The sequence below is a fragment of the Phoca vitulina genome, unplaced genomic scaffold (genome assembly GCF_004348235.1).
Source record: "Phoca vitulina isolate PV1807 unplaced genomic scaffold, GSC_HSeal_1.0 scaffold35, whole genome shotgun sequence".
NCBI classification, from domain to species: domain Eukaryota; kingdom Metazoa; phylum Chordata; class Mammalia; order Carnivora; family Phocidae; genus Phoca; species Phoca vitulina.
Genome location: NW_022589738.1, coordinates 17173381 through 17194033, shown reverse-complemented (window position 1 = coordinate 17194033; position 20653 = coordinate 17173381). Strand labels below are relative to the sequence as shown.

The 20653-nt window shown below is 36.1% G+C and overlaps 1 protein-coding gene across 9 annotated transcripts in view; it reads right to left on the bottom strand.

Annotated features, from left to right (window-relative positions):
- The window catches only part of KDM6A (lysine demethylase 6A), a 204283-nt gene that overhangs the window by 124935 nt on the left and 58695 nt on the right, over positions 1-20653 (bottom strand). For all 9 annotated transcript variants that reach the window (XM_032426664.1, XM_032426669.1, XM_032426663.1 and 6 more), the window contains 2 exons: positions 14841-14949; positions 2360-2409 (listed from right to left, as the gene is read on the bottom strand). In XM_032426664.1, the coding sequence (XP_032282555.1) occupies positions 2360-2409; positions 14841-14949 (159 nt within the window). The remainder of the gene's footprint in view (positions 1-2359; positions 2410-14840; positions 14950-20653) is intronic.

Here is a 20653-nt window from a genome sequence, read left to right as displayed (position 1 = left end):
CAAATATGTCAAAGAAAAAGAAATAGTCTTTAAACTTCAATTTCAAAAAACTCAACCTTGCTAACAATTAAGAAAATGCAAGTTAAAACAACAATAAGCACCGTTTCTCACCTATCAGATACAAAAAGCCTGCTGACAAACTTTCTTGGTTAAGACCAGGGGGAAATCAGCACTCCCTGATTGTATTTAACACTAAGGAGCTGTATTTAACACTTACCCTATAAAGGATCCCACTTATACACCAAAGAATCACTAACAAAAATATGAAAAGACACTTTTACTACTATTACAGTACTATCTGTAAAGGCAAATACTGAAGCAACTGGTTTGAATAAACTATGGAATAAATCTTCATAACCTTGGGTTAGGCAGATTTCTTATGTGCAACACTAAAAGCACAATAAAAGAAAAAGTTGAGGAAAATGGACAGCATCAAATTCACATTTTTTGCACATCAAAATATACTACCAAGAAAGTTAAAATACAAGCCACAGACTCTGAAAACATATTTGCAAATTACATGTAAGAGATTGTATCCAGAACTCTGACAACAGTTATTAAAAAAAAAAAAAAGAAAACAAAACAAATATAAAATGGGCACAGGGTTTGCACAGGCATTTCACCGAAGAATATATACAAATAGCTCATATGTTCATAAGAAGATGTTAAACATCATCAGTCATTTGAAAAATGGACATAAAAACCGTAATAAGATGCTACTTCACACCCACTAGGGTGGCTACACTCAAAAACTGAATAATTACAAGTGCTGACAAGACATGGAGAAACTGAAACCCTCCTACATTGCTGGCGAGAATGTAAAACATTATAGCCACTCTGGGAAACAGTTTCCTAAAATGTTAAACATAGATTTACCCTACAACTCAGCATTTCCACTCCTGGCCATTTCCCCAAAGAACTGAAAATCTATGTCCACACAAAACTTGTACAACACAAATGTTCATGGCAGCATTATTCGCAATGGCCAGAAAGTGACAACAACTAAAATGCCCATCAAATAATGAATGAATAAAATGTGGTATATCCATACAATGGAATATTAAATAATAAAAAAAATAAAATTTTAATACATGCTACAAATAGATCAACCTTGAAAACATACGCTAAGTGAAAGAAGCCAGTCACAAAAAAAAACACATATGATTCCATGTATATGAAATATCCAGAAAATACAAATACACAGAGACAGAAAGTACTTGCCAGAGGTTGGGCATGAGGTTTCATTATGGGGAGATGGACATGTCCTAGAATAAGACTGTGGTTATGGTTGTACAACTCTGAAAATTTACTAAAAGTCACTGAACTGCATAGTTAAAACAGTTGAATTTTATGCTATGTAAAAATTATACTTCAACAAGCTTTTAAAAGTAAAGGTAAGCCACAGGCTGGAAAAGATATTTTCAATACATTTTTTAAATTACCAAAATATATTGTTAAAACTTCTACAAATCAAAAAGAAACATTAAAACTAGGTGATGGAAAAATAAAATATACCCTAAAAATCTAAAATGGCAATTTAGATAAAGAAATCCCACTCTTCAATAAACTTATGCTTAAAAATAAATATGGGGACGCCTGGTTGGCTCAGATGGTTAAGCATCTGCCTTCGGCTCAGGTCATGATCCCAGGGTCCTGGGATCGAGTCCCACATCAGGCTACCTGCTCAGTGGGGAGCCTGCTTCTCCCTCTCCCTCTGCCTGCCGCTCCCCCTGCTTGTGCTCTCTATCTCTCTGACAAATAAATAAAATCTTTAAAAAAATAAAAAAATAAATAAAAATAAATATGACGTGAAGATTAACCTGCCCAGGGAACTTTATGAACTGCTTAAACTAAGTAAATGGATGACTCACAGTTCTTCATTTAGGTAAGTCTTTTAAAAAATGGTTAGGTTCAGCTGTCCTCAGAGCTCCAATTATAGACAGACTGTACTAAGAAAGATTTCTATTATAATTTTCCCATTGTTTCTTGCCTTTTCAGTCTTATACACCCATCTTATACATCCAATAAAAGCCTTCTTTTATTCCCAGGTAACAACTTAAGACAAAAAACAAAGAAAGAATCATTTTGTTGCCGTTTGGTTTTACTTGCTTTTACATTCTTACACTTAGGATCATCTTTGGCTAATAAACTGTGTCAGAGTGATCTATCTCTTTTAATAAAATACAAGGTGGTTCATACAAGATAATACAAAGAACATTTTCCTTTCCAAACCTCTTTCCTTATAGTGTTTTTAAAGTAATTAACAAAACAAAAAAAAGGGAACAATTCATTTTGAGCATAACCAGTAGTAATTGGCCCAAAAACTAAACAGGAAAGAGACATGCAAATGTTCACTAACCTTCCAGTAGTCAGATTGTAAACTGTAGTACCTCTGGTATGCAGATAACGCTGAAAGAGGGAAAATAAGTATGAGTCGCAATCACGTCCCATTTCAAAATCAGTAATACAAGTTTTAAGAAATATCAGAAGCTTCCCATCATACCCACCACCTTCCAACAGAGAGTGATATTTAAGACCAAACAATTTAGAAATCTGGGGCCTCCCCCTCCTCGTAGTCAGACATAGCAACAAATATCAAATTCACAGGAGTTCAAAGATGTAAAACTAAAACTGTTCATATCTCAGACCTAATCTTGAACAGATCTAGGCTACCTCTTGAATCAACATGACCTTCCTCACAGACCAAATCTGATAAAAGGATTAAGATTTTCCAACTCTACTTCAGAATGTGGTGAGTTATTTGTTCCCACAAGGGATCTCACTTCTAAGAATGACCAAGAGCTCAACCACCTCAAAGAGCAAAACCAGTATTTCTTTTGTGATGTTTCCTTTCATATAACCAACAAAAAAAATCCAGCCCACAATTAATTTACTCCAACTCAATTCCAAAATAGGGCATCCCATACCCCTAAAATATACCACAAGGCATAAAAGGCTGTGAAAAAATTTATAGTTCCAGTCAATCCAAAAACTCAGTGAGGAGGTTAAAAAACAAAGTAAACTAAAAATTATATACACACATTAGAATTGGTAGAGAGAGTCCTTTTTAAAAAACTGTTGAGCAATAAATAAGTCATGGGGATGTAATGTACAGCATAGTGACTGCAGTTAATAATACTGTATTGCATATTTGAAAACTGCCAAGAGAGTAAATCTTAAAAGTTCTAATCACAAGAAAAAAAATTTTTAACTATGCATGGTGATGGATGTTAACTAGACTTACTGTGCTCATTTTGCAATATATACATTGAATCATTATATTATACAACACCTAAAACTAATGTTATTTATTCAAGTATACCTCAATTTAAAAAAAGACTTAAATTTTTCAAATAAAGATTTAGTAAGTGTAAAATTTTATAATGATAAAAATGGGGGGAAATGCAAATTAGTATTTTCTAGAACTGCATGTGTAATGCTTTCATAGTGTTTATTAGTGAACAGCCAAAATATATGTGAATACAATGCAGAGAACTTTCTAAACATGTTCAAATTAGAGAAGCATTACCCAAAAACATCATCATATATCTGAACAAGTAACTTATTTAAAGTAGCTGGATACTTCTAGACCTCAAACTAGGCCCAGTACACAACTCACCTATGAAGTTCCAGTTATGGGAGGCAACCAATTTGCTTATTATTTTAGCTAGAATCAGGTCTTTGCTTTTGTACCTAAAATCATCCTAACCAATAAAAGTCAGGGTCCCTAACAATTTGGTACACTCACCATATTAAATCTAGACTGCCCTTTCAATGATGTTCTAGGATTCCAACAACCTTGGAAGGCATGTTTCTCATAACCTAATAATATATATTATATGACTTCATAAAATTCCCATTTTAGAATTGGGAGGAGCCCTTAAAGAGATAGTATGGTGTCCTCCAAAGTAAATGAAACATGAGGTACAAGAAGCCTATGTGACTATCAGCTGGGAGAAAGATGGCATCCGTACTACTATATGGTGAACCAAGAAATAAATATGAACCCTCAAATTCAAAGTCAAAAAAGTAAATGCTCCAAAGTGCAAGTACAGATTTGTAAATGAGACATTCCTTCCATGACCATTTGTTACCTTTCCAATTATACTTTACCCCATTAGGCCTAGTATCCTATTTTAAGAAAAGATCTTAACATATTTTATGATTCCTAATCCAAATAAATCATTAAAACTCTAAAGACTATACAAGTACCCATCACCAGGGTCTCTCTAGCGAAATCCTTCTAACCAAAGCAAAGTCATCATTTCAAATCTCTAAGCCAGTTACATATCCATGAAAAAGAATTCCCAGTCCACTGTAACTAGACTTTTCTAAAGTCCTTAACAGAGAATAAGGGAAATCATTTGTTGGGACATCCTTATAATGCTTAAAACCTTTTTCACAATGACTGTAGCATATTATCTTACTAGGCTCTTCCTTCCCTAAATCATCTAATCTTCACTTTGTGATCCCTGAGTTCTCCATTGGTTCAAGAAGTCCTTCTTCATCCCACTAGGAAATCTTTTTAACAATACTTCAGGCAAGACTGTCATTTTCTTTTGCCACTTGTTCTTTTGCTTAACAAAGAATGGTGTACCCAAACATACTAATATCCACTCTCTATCAACCAATTTCCAAAGCTCAGATCTTTTTAATCCTGGGAAACAACTTTATTTATTAACAGACTTCAAATTATTTTTTCATAATTTTGAGATTTTGTTTTTAAATAAGCCCATTTAGTCTTTTAGATAAAAAAATAAAGATTATTAAAAAACTGGCAAAGTGCTCACAAAGAAGCTAGGTCTAAAAAAAATAAATGCAAAAGATAATGAGAAGCAAGTTAAATTTAACTATTATAACAACTTAAGTGTTCTGTAATCTTTCTCACACATCTCCTTTATTTTGCCCTTTACCTCATGAAGACAGGAGAAGAGGAGGAAACAAACAAGGAAATTATCAAGGATAAAAGAATCACCCATACAGAAGGGAGAGGGTACTACACATAGTCATCTGTCCTTTAACTTCATAATCGTGCTACACAACTTTTCATATATGAAAATGATAAAATTAAATAATAATGGTTAATAGTTATGATAAGGAAGGGAAATAGACAAAAGTGGCAAAAATTTAAGGAAATAGGCAGTTTTATCATTCTAGTGCTATAAGTATAAATTAGTAAAACTTTTTTGTAGCATAATTTAGCACTGTCAAAGTTTTAATACAGTTAACCCTTGCACAACACAGTGGAAAATTCACACATAACTTTCAACTCCCCAAAAACTTGCCTACTAGCCTACTGTTGACCTAAAGCCTTACCCACAACAAAAACAATTAACACATATTTTGTATGTTACATGTATTATATACTGTATTCTTATAATAAAGTAAGCCAGAGAAAATAAAATGTTAAGAAAATTCTAAGAGAAAATACATTTACAGTACTGTAGTGTATTTATTGAAAAACTTCCACATGTAAGTGGACCTTTGCAGTTCAAACCCATGTTGTTCAAGGATTAACTATACATACACACACACACATTTTCGCTCAGTAAGCCTACCACATCAAGGTATTCCTTCTAAAAACATAAACATGGATGTGTGCAAAGATTTAGCTACAAGAATGGACAATATAGTGATTATGTTAGTACCAAAAAATGAGAGAAATAGTCTACACATCCAACAGAGAATTCTTCTACCTATAAAATAGATACTATATAGGAAATTGAAATGTTACGAAGTGTGTTTCTCAGATGGAGAAATTAACATGATACACCAGGTTAAAGAAAGTTGCAGAGTTTAATTCAATTTTCAAATGTTGAAAATTTATTATAATAGAAAAGTCTCCAAAGATCTGCATCAGAAATGTTTAAAAACAAGTGCCTCTCGATGATAAAATACCAATGGGTCATTAATGCATTCACGTAATACTTCTTAAGTATTAAGTGGCTAGCACCAAGCTAGATACAGTGAAACAGAGATGTGAACAAACGTATGGCTCCTGCTCTCAGGCTGTTTACCTTTTATAAATAACCTCAGGTTATTTATCTTCTAATATTTTTCTTTAAACAGTGAACATATTATTTGTATACATGTTAAAATAAGTGTACTTATGTTAAAATTAGGAAATGGTCAACATTATCAAATGAGAGCCCCCAGGAAGGCAACAGGATATAATAGGAAAAGTAGCAGCTTTAGGTAAACCTGCGTTCTCACCACTTCCTAAAAGACTGTGACATTAAGCCTTTTTTTTTTTTCATCATGGTAAGTGTACTCTTTAATCCCTGTCACCTATTTCACCTATCCCCCACCCACCTGCCTTCTGGTACCCATCAGTTTGTTCTCTATAATTAAGAGTCTGTTTCTTGCTTAGCCTCTTTTTTTGTTCCCTTTACTCATTTGTTTTGTTTCTTAAATTCCACATATGAGTGGAATCATATGGTATTTGTCTTTCACTTATTTTGCTTAGCATTATACGCCTTAGTTCTACCCATGTTGTTGCAAATGGCAGGATTTCGTTCTTTTTCATGGCTGAATAATATTCCATTGTCTATAGATACCATATCTTCTTTATCCATTCATCTACTGATGGACACTTGGGCTGCTTCCATAGTTTGGCTATTATAAATATAGTTTGGCTATTGTACATAAGGTTGCAATAAACATGGGGATGCATGTATATCCCTCTGAATTAGTGTTTTTGTATTTTGGGAGTAAATACCCAGGAGTGCAATTGCTGGATCATAGGATAGTTCTATTTTTAACTTTTTAAGGAAGCTCCATACTGTTTTCTAGAGTTGCTGCACCAGTTTGCATTCCCACCAACAATGCACGAGGGTTCCTTTTTCTCCACCATCCTCGCCAACACATTATTTCTTGTGTTGTTGATTTTGGCCATTCTGACAGGTGTGAGGTGGTAGCTCATTGGGGTTCTGATTTGCATTTCCCTGATGATACGTAGACATCAAGCCATTTAATTCAAGTTAATTCCTCATAGGTCACAAGCAGCCTAAAGAGATTTTCGGTAAAAGTAAGGTGTAACTGAAGAATAAAAAAAGAAGTTCAAAGCCTTACTATAATTTGTTTGGAATTAAATAGAGATTTATTTCCAGAGAATACAGTGAGGGAGTAAAGAGAGTTAAGACAGATTTAGTAGATAACAGAGACTTCAGCATGCTTGCAAGTATTATAGCTTTGAGTTAAGATTGTCAAAACAAGAGAAAGAGGGTGTGCCTGATGACAAGTCCACATATGCAGCACAGGATGAAAAGAAACAACAATGTAGTTTAAAGGTGATGGCCTTGCCAAAAAAAGAGAGCCTTCTGCAGAGTTAGATACGATGGAAATGCAAGGAAGAAAAAGATTTAAAATTCATTCTGTATTACTAGTATTAGACTATGTACTAACTGCAGGCAAAACTCAGCATTTCTGTTTTCACCCCTAGCCCAATGTGTAACACTACAGGTTAGCGACTAGTGGATGAGTCTATGGGTATGGAAGGAAAAGGAAAGAAGGAAAAGTATGTCCTTCTTTGACATTCTTCAAATTTGTCAGTTGCACTGACTGCCTTCTTTAGGCCAGAACAGGCTGTGGTTGCCTAAAGTTATTAGGTCAATAGATTTCTTTGATTTATTTTGCTTTGTTATCTGGGGCTGGACTGAAAGTTTATATTTATACCCTGGGATAAATGATATCTCAAAGAGCTTATATTAACTTTCGTTTTATATAAATGACTAATGTACTCAGCTCACTAGCACCTTTCTGCCTTCTCAAATCGTGACTGCCTGAAACACATCTTTTCCTTTATATGTAGCATTAATACATATTAAATACATGCCAACACTTGGGAAACCCTGTGAACAGCATCCACAACAGACCTTTGTTCCCATCTCCCCTTCTCTCCACACCTTTGCAAAGATTTAACATTACAGATTCAAGCAGACAGAAAGTTGGAAAAGCAAAGAAACAAATCCTTTTACTGCTACATCAGCACCTTCACTGAGGCCTTCAAGTCAAATTAATGGACACACTGAAATCTCAGCTTTACTACTTCTCATTATTCAATTAATATACCTGGAGTGCCTGGGTGGCTCAGTCAGTTAAGCATCTGACTCTTGGGTTTCAGCTCAGGTCATGATCTCGGGGTGGTGGGATCGAACCCCACGTCAGGCTCCTTGCTCAGTACAGAGTCTGCTGGAGATTATCTCCCTCTCCCTCTGCTCCTCCCCCTGCTCACACTAACGCTCTCTCTCTCTCAAATAAATAAGTAAAATCTTAAAAAAAAAAATAATATACTCCTCAAGGTCTTTAGTATCTCACATCTGGCTTACTGTAAGAGACACAAAGTATATGTCTTCTTTGTGCTCCTTTAATGTGTTCTGCTACAGCTCTCTGGTTCTTGAAGCTACTATAACTTGTGCTTATTGCCCAGACATAGGCTTCTGACAACCTGGGTTACGGTCACTATTTTTGCTTTCTTGGATACTTCTCAATTGCATTTTCTAATTCTAGACCATCAGTGAACTGAACAAAACTGGTGATTCCCAAATTGCAATGGAAGGAGTGGAGGTACTGGTGACTTTTTTTTAACATATATATCACAGTCTGAAAACCACTGAATACATTTAAATGAAGTTATACAAAGAAATAGGGTGCAGGGGCGCCTGGGTGGCTCAGTCGTTAAGCATCTGCCTTCGGCTGAGGTCATGATCCCGGGGTTCTGGGATCGAGCCCCGCATCAGGCTCCCTGCTCGGCAGGAGGCCTGTTTCTCCCTCTCCCACTCCCCCTGCTTGTGTTCTGGCTCTCGCTATCTCTCTCTGTCAAATAAATAAATAAAATCTTTAAAAAAAAAAAGAAATAGGGTGCAATGACTGAATGCAATGACAACGTATGAACAATCACCTTGACTGTAATGGGTTTTCAGAGAGATACATAATATTCAGTCTATGATATTTTATGCCTGTATAGGTCAGTATTTTGGATTTTTATTTCATTTTATTTTACTATCTCAACACAAATTTGTGTTGTATAGCAAAAATATATACAATGCAAACTAATTCCAATGACTCTATCTGAAAGGAGTTTTATACAAAGAGTACATTCTTAGGGGCTCCTGGGTGGCTCAGTTGGTTAATCGGCTGCCTTCGGCTCAGGTCATGATCTCAGCGTCCTGGTATTGAGCCCCACATTGGGCTCCCTGCTCAGTGGAAAGCCTGCTTCTCCCTCTCCCTCTGCTGCTCCCCCTGCTTGTGTGCTCGTTCTCTCCCTCTGTCAAATAAATAAATAAAATCTTAAAAAAAAAAAAAAAAGAGTACACTCTTAAAAGAATCACAACCTTCAGGGGTTGCCTGGGTGGCTCAGTCGGTTAAGTGCCTGACTTGTGATTTTGATTCAGGTCATGATCTCATGGGTCATGGGATGGAGCCTGGGGTCACGTAGGGCTCCACACTCAGAAGGGAGTCTGCTTGGGATTCCTTCTGTCCCTCTCCCTCTGCCCCTCTCCCAACTTGTGTGCACACATGCTCACTCTCTCTCAAATAAATAAATCTTTAAAATAAAAAAAAGAATCACAACCTTCAGTTCTAACAGCTACAACAATAAAGAGGAGAACAATGCAAGCGTCAAAATAATGGTAATTTTTAAAGAAGCCAAACTCAAGATCTATTATTGGAAAATATGCACTGTGTTCTTATACTTTATAGATCCTAGGATAGGGTATTGTAATTCCACCCAAGAATGACAAAGAGAAGACAGAGAGCTCACCAACTCTGACTTAATAAAACTTCTTCACATTAGCAACTCTTGGCATGAAACCTGCCCTAGCCATCTGTAACTGCTGAGTAACTAAAACAACCAAACTTTATTTTGTCCAAAACTGACAGACAATGCAACAAAATGACAAATTACTTGAAGGAAGGGGGGAAGGGAGAAAACAAATCGATCACTGGCAGGAATTTCAGAGAAAACTTCCAGCTCAACACGAACCATAAAAAACCTATTTTTTAAATTTCCAAGGTTTTCATGCTAATATCAGGAATGAAAAATTACTATATCTCCTTCAACTAACTGTTTTACTTTAGGAATTCTATCTCCCAAGTCTCTTACCTCATAATTTCTCTTTTTATAATTTTGATAGGTACTCTGAGGTAATCTGCTACTTAATTTTCTAAGTAATTAACTTAACTTGGTGATTATCCTTACCTATATCTGCCACACATATTTACAGATACTTACATATAATTTCTATTACACTGCTCCTAAGGTCCATCACATATATCTGCAAGAATATATATGCTTGTGGGGTGCCTGGGTGGCTCAGTCGTTAAGCGTCTGCCTTCGGCTCAGGTCATGGTCTCAAGGTCCTGGTATGGAGCCCCGCATCGGGCTCCCTGCTTAGCAGGGAGCCTGCTTCTCCCTCTCCCTCTGCCTGCCGCTCCCCCTGCTTGTACTCTCTCCCTAATAAAAAATCTTAAAAAAAAAAAAAATGCATATATATATATATGCTTGTCCTTCAGTCCAGGGTTCTCTGTCTCTCTGGTTGTTTTCCAACCCAAAGAAGAGAAATCACTGCCCCATCTCATGGCTTAAGGCAGTCTAACAGCTCCATCAGCTGTTTGGTTCAGCAAAGGTTAATGAGTGAGCTTTGGGGTTAGGAGTGGTAAAGAGGTATGGTAGACACTGTGAAAAACCATTCAAATCTCGCTTCTAGGAAGGAATATTGGGAGTCCTGCCTGCAGACAGCCTCTATCAGTGAGCTGCCTTAGGTGGAGAGCCATCTTGCCCAAGGTCACACTCCCTCCCAGGCTGGCCCATATCCAGTATCAAAAGGATGGAGTACAAAGACCTGGTCATCTTGGCCCAACTTGGGATAGCTCTGATGGGCCATTCTAGCTCCAAGGCTCCCCATGGGGTTGGCCAAGGCTGTCACAGCTTAACTTCTCACCTCTGTCCAATCCTCCCTCTTCTCCAATCCAATCCTTTGTCCCCTACCTTCCACAGATGCTGATCCTAAAGGCACTCCTTACTAAATATCCTGTATGCTGAACTCCCTCCAGAGGAATCCAACCTACAATAGGCCAAGTGCACTGAGGCTTCATTTTCCTACAATCCTCTAACCAATTACTTTTTTTTTTTTAAGATTTTATTAAGAGAGAGAGAGAGAGAGAGCACAAGCAGGGGGAGCGGCAGGCAGAGGGAGAGGGTGAAGAAGACTCCCCGTGGAGCAGGGATCCAGATGCAGGGCTCCATCCCAGGACTCTGGGATCGTGACCTGAGCTGAAGGCAGATGCTTAACCGACTGAGTCACTGGGGCGCCCCTAACCAATTACTTTTTAAGGATAAATTCCTAGAAGCCAAATGACCAAATCAAGTGACAAAAATTTTTTTTAAACTCTTCAAACATAGTACAAACCAGAAAGGCTTAAAAAAAAAAAAAAACCTGTTTTAGAAAATCTTTTTTTCCTTCTGCTTCAAATTCACCTGACATGACAGAAAATATTTTTTAATGAATAAATCCATAATAGTAATGATAATCAAAGTATACCATATCTGCAGATCAGAAATTTTTAGGAATTCCCTAAGGCAGGAAGCAAGATGGGATCAGAATGATAAATAAGGACAAAAAACACAGCCCATAATGTACACAAAACAGATTCTACCATTTTGTACTACAAAAGTAGAAGCAGTTTTTCACAAGGAACCCCAAGCTCAGAAAATTTCACACAAAGAAGAGGACTCAGTACTATAATTAAAGAACTGTCTTCAGAATACAGGGCCAGTAAGTCCCCCACATACATATACCTGAGCAATTTACTCACATGTTCACTGAGTGGTTTATGTTTACTCCCTAAAAAGTTACGGTTTATAATCTGTTCTCCAAAATTAAATGTCTATTTGGCTGGAGCTGGAGGTTCTCACCTTGCACTGGGTTCCAAAGAGAGAAGGAGGAAAGGAAGCAGCCTGAGATAACAAATGTCTCCATAAACTGGTGGTAGTGGTGATGGAGTGTGGAGGGGCCTACTCAAGATGGGCTCTAGTTTTGGATTCACAGGAAGATGGTGAAGAGTGGACAGAAAGAATTCAATAATTAGTATGTAAAAAGGAATTTTTTTGTAACTTGGAAATGTGGTCAATAAAGACTCAAGGAGGATTTAAAAAAAAATCAAGGAAACAGAAGCCATCAGTTTGAAATACTAAAATATAATAAAATACATATATAAACCTCTGCATCCATTCTCACCTTCCTTTTCTTCCTATTACAAATAACTGACCTACTGCCTAGCTATCACTGGCCAGTTCATCTACATGACAGTAAATGGGTCTCAGAGCGCCTCTTTTCAAGGACTTATACCCTTAAAAGCATCTTATTAGATTACTCCTGCCAGCTAGTTTGCCACATGCCCCACCTTACCTCCAAAAGAAAGGAAAAAAGAGAGGGAAGGAGGGAAGGAGGGAGGGAAGGAGGGAGGGAAGGAAGGAGGGAGGGAGGGAAGGAGGGAAGGAGGGAAGGAGGGAAGAAAGGAGGGAAGGAAGGAAGGAAGGAAGGAAGGAGGGAGGGAGGGAGGGAGGGAGGGAGGGAGGGAGGGAAGGAAGGAAGGAAGGAAGGAAGGAAGGAAACCTCTAATAAAACAAATATCCCTAGACTCATAACCTCACAGCCAAACATTTTATAAATGGAAAATATAGTTAAGTTCATAGGTTAATAAAGTTTTAAAGTAGGTGATAGACATTGGGGAGGGTATGTGCCATGGTGAGCACTCTGAATTGTGTAAGACTGCTGAATCACAGACCTGTACCTCTGAAACAAATAATACATTATCTGTTAAAAAAAAAAAAAAGAAGAAGAAGAAGATAGCAGGAAGGGAAAAATGAAGGGGGGGAAATCGGAGGGGGAGACAAACCATGAGAGACTATGGACTCCGAGAAACAAATTGAGGGTGCTAGAGGGGAGGGCGGTGGGGGATGGGTTAGCCTGGTGATGGGTATTAAAGAGGGCACGTACTGCATGGAGCACTGGGTGTTATGCACAAACAATGAATCATGGAACACTACATCAAAAACTAATGATGTAATGTATGGTGATTAACATAATAAAAAAAAATAAAGTTTTAAAGGCTACTATACACACACACACACACACACATATAGTGTGTCTGTGTGCGTATACACACACATACGATAGCATGCTCGCCAAGATGCAGCATTAAAAAATTATACTGTACAGAATTTCTATGTATTTTTTTGTAAAATAGTTTCCTTTAAATGAGTTAGTCTTAATTAAAATATCTAATAGAGTGTTAAATAATTATTAATACCTATTATCCTGAAGACATTTTGCTAAGTACTAACCAGTTTCACATAACAATCCCCAAACCCCTTTCTTTATATCTTGCTTTTTCAAATTAGAAGATGGAAGCTCAGGGGTACATACACAATATGTTAACGATAATGCTGCTGTAAACAATAGAGATGAGGGATGCCTGGATGGCTCAGATGGTTAAGCATCTGCCTTCGGCTCACGTCTGCCTTCGGCTCACAACGGGGTCCTGGGATGGAGCCCCACATCGGGCTCCTGGCTCAGCAGGGAGCCTGCTTCTCCCTCTCCCTCTGCTCATGCTCTCTCCCTGTCTCTGTGTCTAACATGAATAAATAAAATCTTTAAAAAAAAAAAAAAATGGAGATGAACTGAGATATAAGCCTAACTTCAAACCCCCTATATTACACCTGTCTCAAATAAAAATTGAATTTTCACTAGGAAAGTCCTCACTTGACCTAACACAAAGGTGGCATTATAAAACATCAACATTAAACAGCAACAATCCTTCACTCCAGCCCTAAAACCTGCAGTTGTTCTGCCCACAAAACACAGTTGTGGAAAACAAGCATACTATGTTTATCTGGTCCACATTCAGATGTTTACTAACATCAGAAGGTTAAAACGTTCTTGTTTATAAGGATACAATTTTTCTTTGCTATGGATTTTGCCTTTGGTATGGGGAGAGTGGGTGGTATTTGGGGGTACTTTATCTTCCTAAGTGAGTAATGGTCTGCATCAGCGGCCTGGTACTATAAAAGGGACACATCTTGGGGGACAACCTTGAGTTATTTAACTCATTGCTTACAGGAAAAAAATTTCAAATGAATAAAAAATTTGTTTTCTCCAATGCTCAAGCTCATTATATGATCATCTCTCCTGTACTGCTTACCTTTACAATAACATGACTACAGATGAGATTTTCATTCAAATATTTTCTAGCTAAACGGAAGTTTTATAGCCAGGATAAAGAAGGGAAATACTGTCTCTGTTACTTCTTCAAAGTATCAATTCATGGCTCACTTTTTTTTTTTCTTTCTTTTGTTGTTTTTAAAGATCTTATTTATTAGAGAGAAAGCAAGCACGAGCAAGGGGGCAAAACAGACAGAGAAGCAGACTCCCTGCTGAGCAGAGAGCCCAATGTGGGGCTTGATCCCAGGACCCTGGAATCATGACCTGAGCCGAAGGCAGACACTTAACTGACTGAGCCACCCAGGCGCCCAATGGCTCACTTTCTACTATGGTAGAGCCTTTAAGGGGCAGGGATTTTTCACAAGGTAGAACAAAACGGTAGTGCACATGTAGGTGGTGGTTATCAGTTAAAATGGTCAAATTACTGATGATTTACATAGAGTTACGTGAATTTTTCACATTTCTACCTACTCCATTTTTCTTCCTCATTGTTTAGGATGTTCACAAGCTTACAATTTCTTAGAAATAAAAATGGTAGTATCCTCAACAGAGTACGAACAATTACAATTATTTTAGATATACATAAATCAAATAGTAATTAATAAGGAAAAAAATTACCTTTTGGATAATCTTCCAATAAGAGGTTGAAGTGACCTAATTGACAAAAGAAATCAGACTCCACTTTTCCTTCAGCTTTTAAGATTAGAGATTCGTAGCAGCGAACAGCCTAGAAATAAAAAATACAAACATTTAAGAAAAAGGTAAAACCCTAAAATACATTTCCTTCCTGAGGTAATGCATATGTCCTCTATTCAATCACCCAAGAAATCAATATATTTCACTTCTACCTCAGACATAGTCAATGCAGTATTGTTTAGTACCTAAGTATTTATTATAAGAGCCACTAGTTATGGCATAAGTGCTTTTCCTATCTATAAAATAGAAATACTTGACAAATAAGGAGCACTTTGATAACTTTATTCATAAGCTGCACAACTAAATTATTACAGTGGTCCTTGTTGATATAAACAGCTAATATCCATTTTTCCCACAGACTGAAAGAACTTTATTCAATTACGTGAGAATTCAGAGAATCTCCAGAGTAATAGCTACCATTTATACTGAACAACTTTTTGTCATAACCCTTATCAGTTTAAACTACCATAAACTGCCTTTCAAATGTCTTCTCATGATATGCTTTAAACCCACTCTAACTCTAGTCTTCATCTTACCCTCACTCAAATACATACATATGTATATACTCTCACTATTTCTTCCCTGAATAAAAAAGTAACATACTATTTTAAGGATATTATTTTTATTTTTATTTTTTGTAATCCCGGAGACTGCAGGAGAAAATGAACAATGGAAAGAATAGACTTCTGGAGTCTTGACTAACTCCAGTTCTCATTAGCTACAGGACATCCTGGGGAACTCATCTCCTCTGTCTCTCAGTTTTAGTAACACTCAGAGGGCTGACAAAAGGATTCAGCTCAGAAAACTTCTCCAAGGGTTTACCACAGTGCTTAGCATTCCACAGGTACTTAATAATTGCTTCTTTACTTTCTCCTTAGATAAGTAAAAAGCTCTCTTTCAAGATTATTTCAAGCCTCCCAATAGTTTTGCCAAAATTTCCCTGCTAACAATTTACAGTGTTCTCATGTGTTATAATGTGTCCTGAAGTCACTAAAGAAAAAAATGTGTATGATTTCTCAAATCTCTGGGTACATTCCCAGATTTGGTATCCACAAAGAAAGAAACTAGAATGAATACCTTCTGTTACCAAATAATCCTTTTCACTACCACTTCAAGAGCATTTGATGGGATAAGAAAATGTGATGCAAAGTACCCACTTAAAATGTTTTGATTTTTACTCTCCTTTAAATATAGGGCCTTTGATGGACAGTTTCAAAATGTATATCCTAAAATTTACCTATGCAAAGCACATACATACTCATCAAGTTTGGAGAAGCCATCCTAAACAAGGCAAATTCTGGGATGACCCTACTATCCTTACAGCCTAACATTTTACGAAAGGGCTGTCTTCATTTCTTACTCCACTCTTAGCTATCTACATACATGTGCATATGTACCAAATCACAATCATGAAAAACTAATCATTCTGCTTCCCTATAATTAAAAGAGTCTGAATACTACACTGAAGTGTCAGAAATTACTATAATTTGGAGGCATGAAATTTCAAGATCCTCTTTATTTACATCATATATAATCCTATCGGGCAGACGGTTAAGAGCACAAAAATACAATTTGTTTCAACACTTTTTAATATCAGAGAAAGTCACAAAATTATTGGGCTACAGCATGACAATTCTTAACTTTACATTAAATGAGTGACTTTAAAGCTAATAATGGCACTGTAAATAAAACACTCGTTAAAATAGTTATTACCTTTTCTTAAACTCTTAGTTATTTAGAAACTTTTCCTACTCCTCCCTGATAATTTCTTACTGCTGATCAGCACTAAATTTATAAGCAAATATGGTTTCATAGTGAAAAGAGATTCAAGATATAAACATGAAGAAATTTAATGATTTAAGCAAAAAGATGGCAACATCCTATACTTCTGTCTTACCACCATACCTTGATTCCACTACCATGAATCATCTACTGCCTTATCTTCCACTTCCCATAAAACAAAGGAACACATCTAAAATGAATACTATACATAACTCTGATCATCGTGAAGCATTAACACCAGGTAAAAACCAGAATGGGCAGATTTTAAATTCGCCTACCCATATACTACTCAAGCTTCATTAACAAATTCATAGCAATTTCCAACAAAGCCAGCATGCACCTACCAACTAACATTGGTGGTCAAAGATGCTGCTGACAGAGCCAAATATCAAATGGGATTGAAGACGAGCAAAAAGTTAGAATAAAGTTTCCAAGTGCCTTGTGTCACCATTTCATAGTCAAACTTCATGAAATCATTTGAAGTGTTTGAGGTAAATGCTGGTATTAGATACAGGCAAATACAATTTTTAACCGACTGAGCCACCCAGGCGCCCAGGCAAATACAATTTTTAGAGCATTTAAAGGAAAATAAATAACTGGAGATAATTTCCAATACTCCAATACTCCTAACTCAATAATCTAGAATGAAACCGTATTTTTATAATAACATTTTTAGTCAAAAGGCTAACTATAAACATAGAAGATAAATAGTTTAGATTTAGAACAAAGTTTAGGTAAACTTCTATAAAGCAAAAATATTTCCCATTAAAATGGTTACTTTTATATTCTTGCTCTTTTTACTTGAAATGTGCACAAGTAAAATCATCCCCACATGTGTACACACGTGCAGAGAAAAAAAAGGACCAGAATATAAAACAAATGTTAAAAATAGAAAGTCATAGAGAAACTTTACTTTGTTCTTTTTATTTCTCTATATTTTCTAGATTTTTCATAATTAACCTATAACATTTCTATTCTTATAAAAATCATTAAGGAATTATTATGCTTTCCTCTAGGATTCACCCTACCTTTAATGTGAGGATAGTCAAAAATTTGCATGAAAATCATTTGTGTCTATATCAGCATCATTCAATAAAGCACTTTCTACAATGATAAAAATGTTCTATAATCTGTGTTGCCCAATAAGCTACCCACTAGACACAAGTGGCTATTGAGCACTTGAAACATGGCTGGTAGAAGTCAACAACTGAATTTTTAAATTATTTCATTTTAATTTTTATTTCTATTTAAATAGACACGTGTTAATGGACAGTGTAGAGATAGATACTGTTTAAAGTTTAAAAATAATTGACTATTTGATCCCTATGCTAAATATTAGGAAAGCAAAATTTCTCATGTTTATAAATGAAAAGCCTATAAAAATAATGAAGTCTTGCACTGGGGATGAACAACGCCTTTCACAAAAATCACCGTTACATCCTATGGTTGTTTATAGTTAGTGACTGACACATCCATAATCCTTACTGCCTACTGGACAAAACAGTGAGAATGAAAATAAAGTTAATCGTTAAATACTAGAATCAAAGGAGAGTAAACTAAGATCCTCCCAGCTAGGTAGAGAACTTTGATGTCTTCCTCCTATTACAGTACCATTTTCCACAATGTTCAATATAATTTATGGTCGGTACCTGCTTTATTTTTATTATTTGAAAAATCATTTATCTCGGAACAGTGATATTATCATTGCCCTCTATTTCTAAACCTTGACAGATGAAGCTTAGAGCTTATGAACACAGACATGTAACATTTACTTTTTCAATGTTAACATTAAAAATGCTTAAACATTTAAAAAAAAAATTAAGCATTACAGTCTTGTATGATGAACTTGGTCAGGGCCTAGCTAAAATCTGTTAATATTTTAGAATTGTTAAATATAGGCAACTTTTAAAACTAATTATTTTTCTTCCAATTTAAAAGATTTAGCTAAAGTAGTTGGGACATACAAATGGTAGAGAAAATTAATGTAGATTTAAATACCCCAATGATTTTAAATGAACCAAAACTTTTAGGTTGAATATAATAAAGACAAGCATGCACTCCTGCCCTTAATTCCTAAAAGCCAGCCACAGATATACAAGATGGTTCAGCAGCCAACTGACTACTTACAAAAGAGGATTGTAAGGGATTTAAGCAGACTACAGGTCAACATGTCATCCATGAAATATGGCTACTAAAAAAGTATTCATGACCCAAATCAATAAAGCATATTATACAAATCAACACCAATAATCAGCCCGCCAAGGTCTACTCTGACCAGATCTCTAACATTATCACCAGTTCTGAGTGCCACCTTTTAATAGGTGGTAACTTATAGAGGGCTACAATTTTGGTGAAGGACGGAGAAACTATTGTAAACTAAGTTTAACTGGGGAGAATCATCAGGGATGCTAAAGCTTTATTCAAAACTTTAAAAAGCTGTCTCTTCAGAAATAAGATTAATTGCACTTTGGGTAGCTCCAGACATCAGACCAATGAATGGGTATAACTTATAAGCAAGTTTAATTCAGCTCAATCAGAAAAGAGGAAAACTTAAATATGCCAAAAATTAAATGGGCCATCTTTGGCTCATATCAGTGCAAAGAACTAAAGCATAAATTACTAAGCTATCTTACTGCAAGTTAGAAAAGAGACTTCTTAACTTTGGATATAATTCTGAGCAGCATTTTTTTTTTTTTTTAAGATTCCTTGGGCTTCTACAAACATACAGTGTATAATATTATATATAATACATACCCACACACAAACACACATACATATAAGTGAGTGCATCTCTCCTGACTTAATTCCATGATTTATTTGCTTTGAATTTCAATAATAAATTTCTAAATAAATTCAGTATCCTGACCTGCTTTCCTCAAACCCTAAAGATGTTTGCATTGTTAAAGCTGATATCCTTCCCAGAAATATGCCTCATAAATAATGACGATTCTTGCCCTTTCCAGACACTCAGCAATGCCTTTGCCTGGCTGCTTTTCAAACTACCTAAGTCTAAATCATTTTTTGAAATTTCAACTCACCACATTTTTTTAATGAGGGAAGTGTTACACACTTAAAATGATAATCTTAAGGATTATTAATTCTTAATGACATATTTATTCCTGAACTTAAATATCAGACTTCCATACTTAATTTTGTTTACTGTTTTTGAAAAGTTAAAATGTATACATCACCAATTCTAAAGGGTATACGGTGAAAAGTCTGTCTCCTAATCCTAACCCCAGCCACCCAGTTCCCTCTCCCAGAAGCAACAAACATTAAAATTTTTCTACTGTATTCAAGACTATTTTGTGCAGATGCAAGCATATATATTTTTCCCACTTTAGTATTAATATTTACATATTTATATAAACATTGTTTTGCAACTTGCTTCAGATTCTAGGTGTCCCTGATATCCTTTCTCTTCTCTTTTCTGTTAATAGAACCCCTAAATTTAATTGGACATGTTTTTACAGAATAAATACTGGGATCCCCAGCCATCCTCGTAGGTGTAGCCTAATGATTAAGCTCTGGCCAATGGCAAACAAAGAAAGGACATGCTCTGCTTCAACCCCTCCTCCCCCTAGTTGGAAGCACCTAGATGGTAGAAGCCAAAGCTGAGGATGGAACATAGGAAAACAGAAGCCTAAGTTCTTAGAACAGTGGAGTTCCAGAGCAGCCTGAAACTGTCTCTAAGAATTATTTTATTTAAACAAATGAATGAGTATGCAGCCCTCTTTCCTCATTTAAAAAACAAAACAAAACAAAAACAAAAATGTCCCAGCCACCTAATGAAATAATCATCAGCACATACAAAAAGGATGAAGGAGGGACACATGGTTAAGAATCCAACTCTTAATCTCAGCTCAGGTCTTGATCTCAAGGTCGTGAGTTCCAGCCCCATGTTGGGGTCACACTGGGCAAGGAGCCTACTTAAGAGGGGGGGTGCCTGAGTG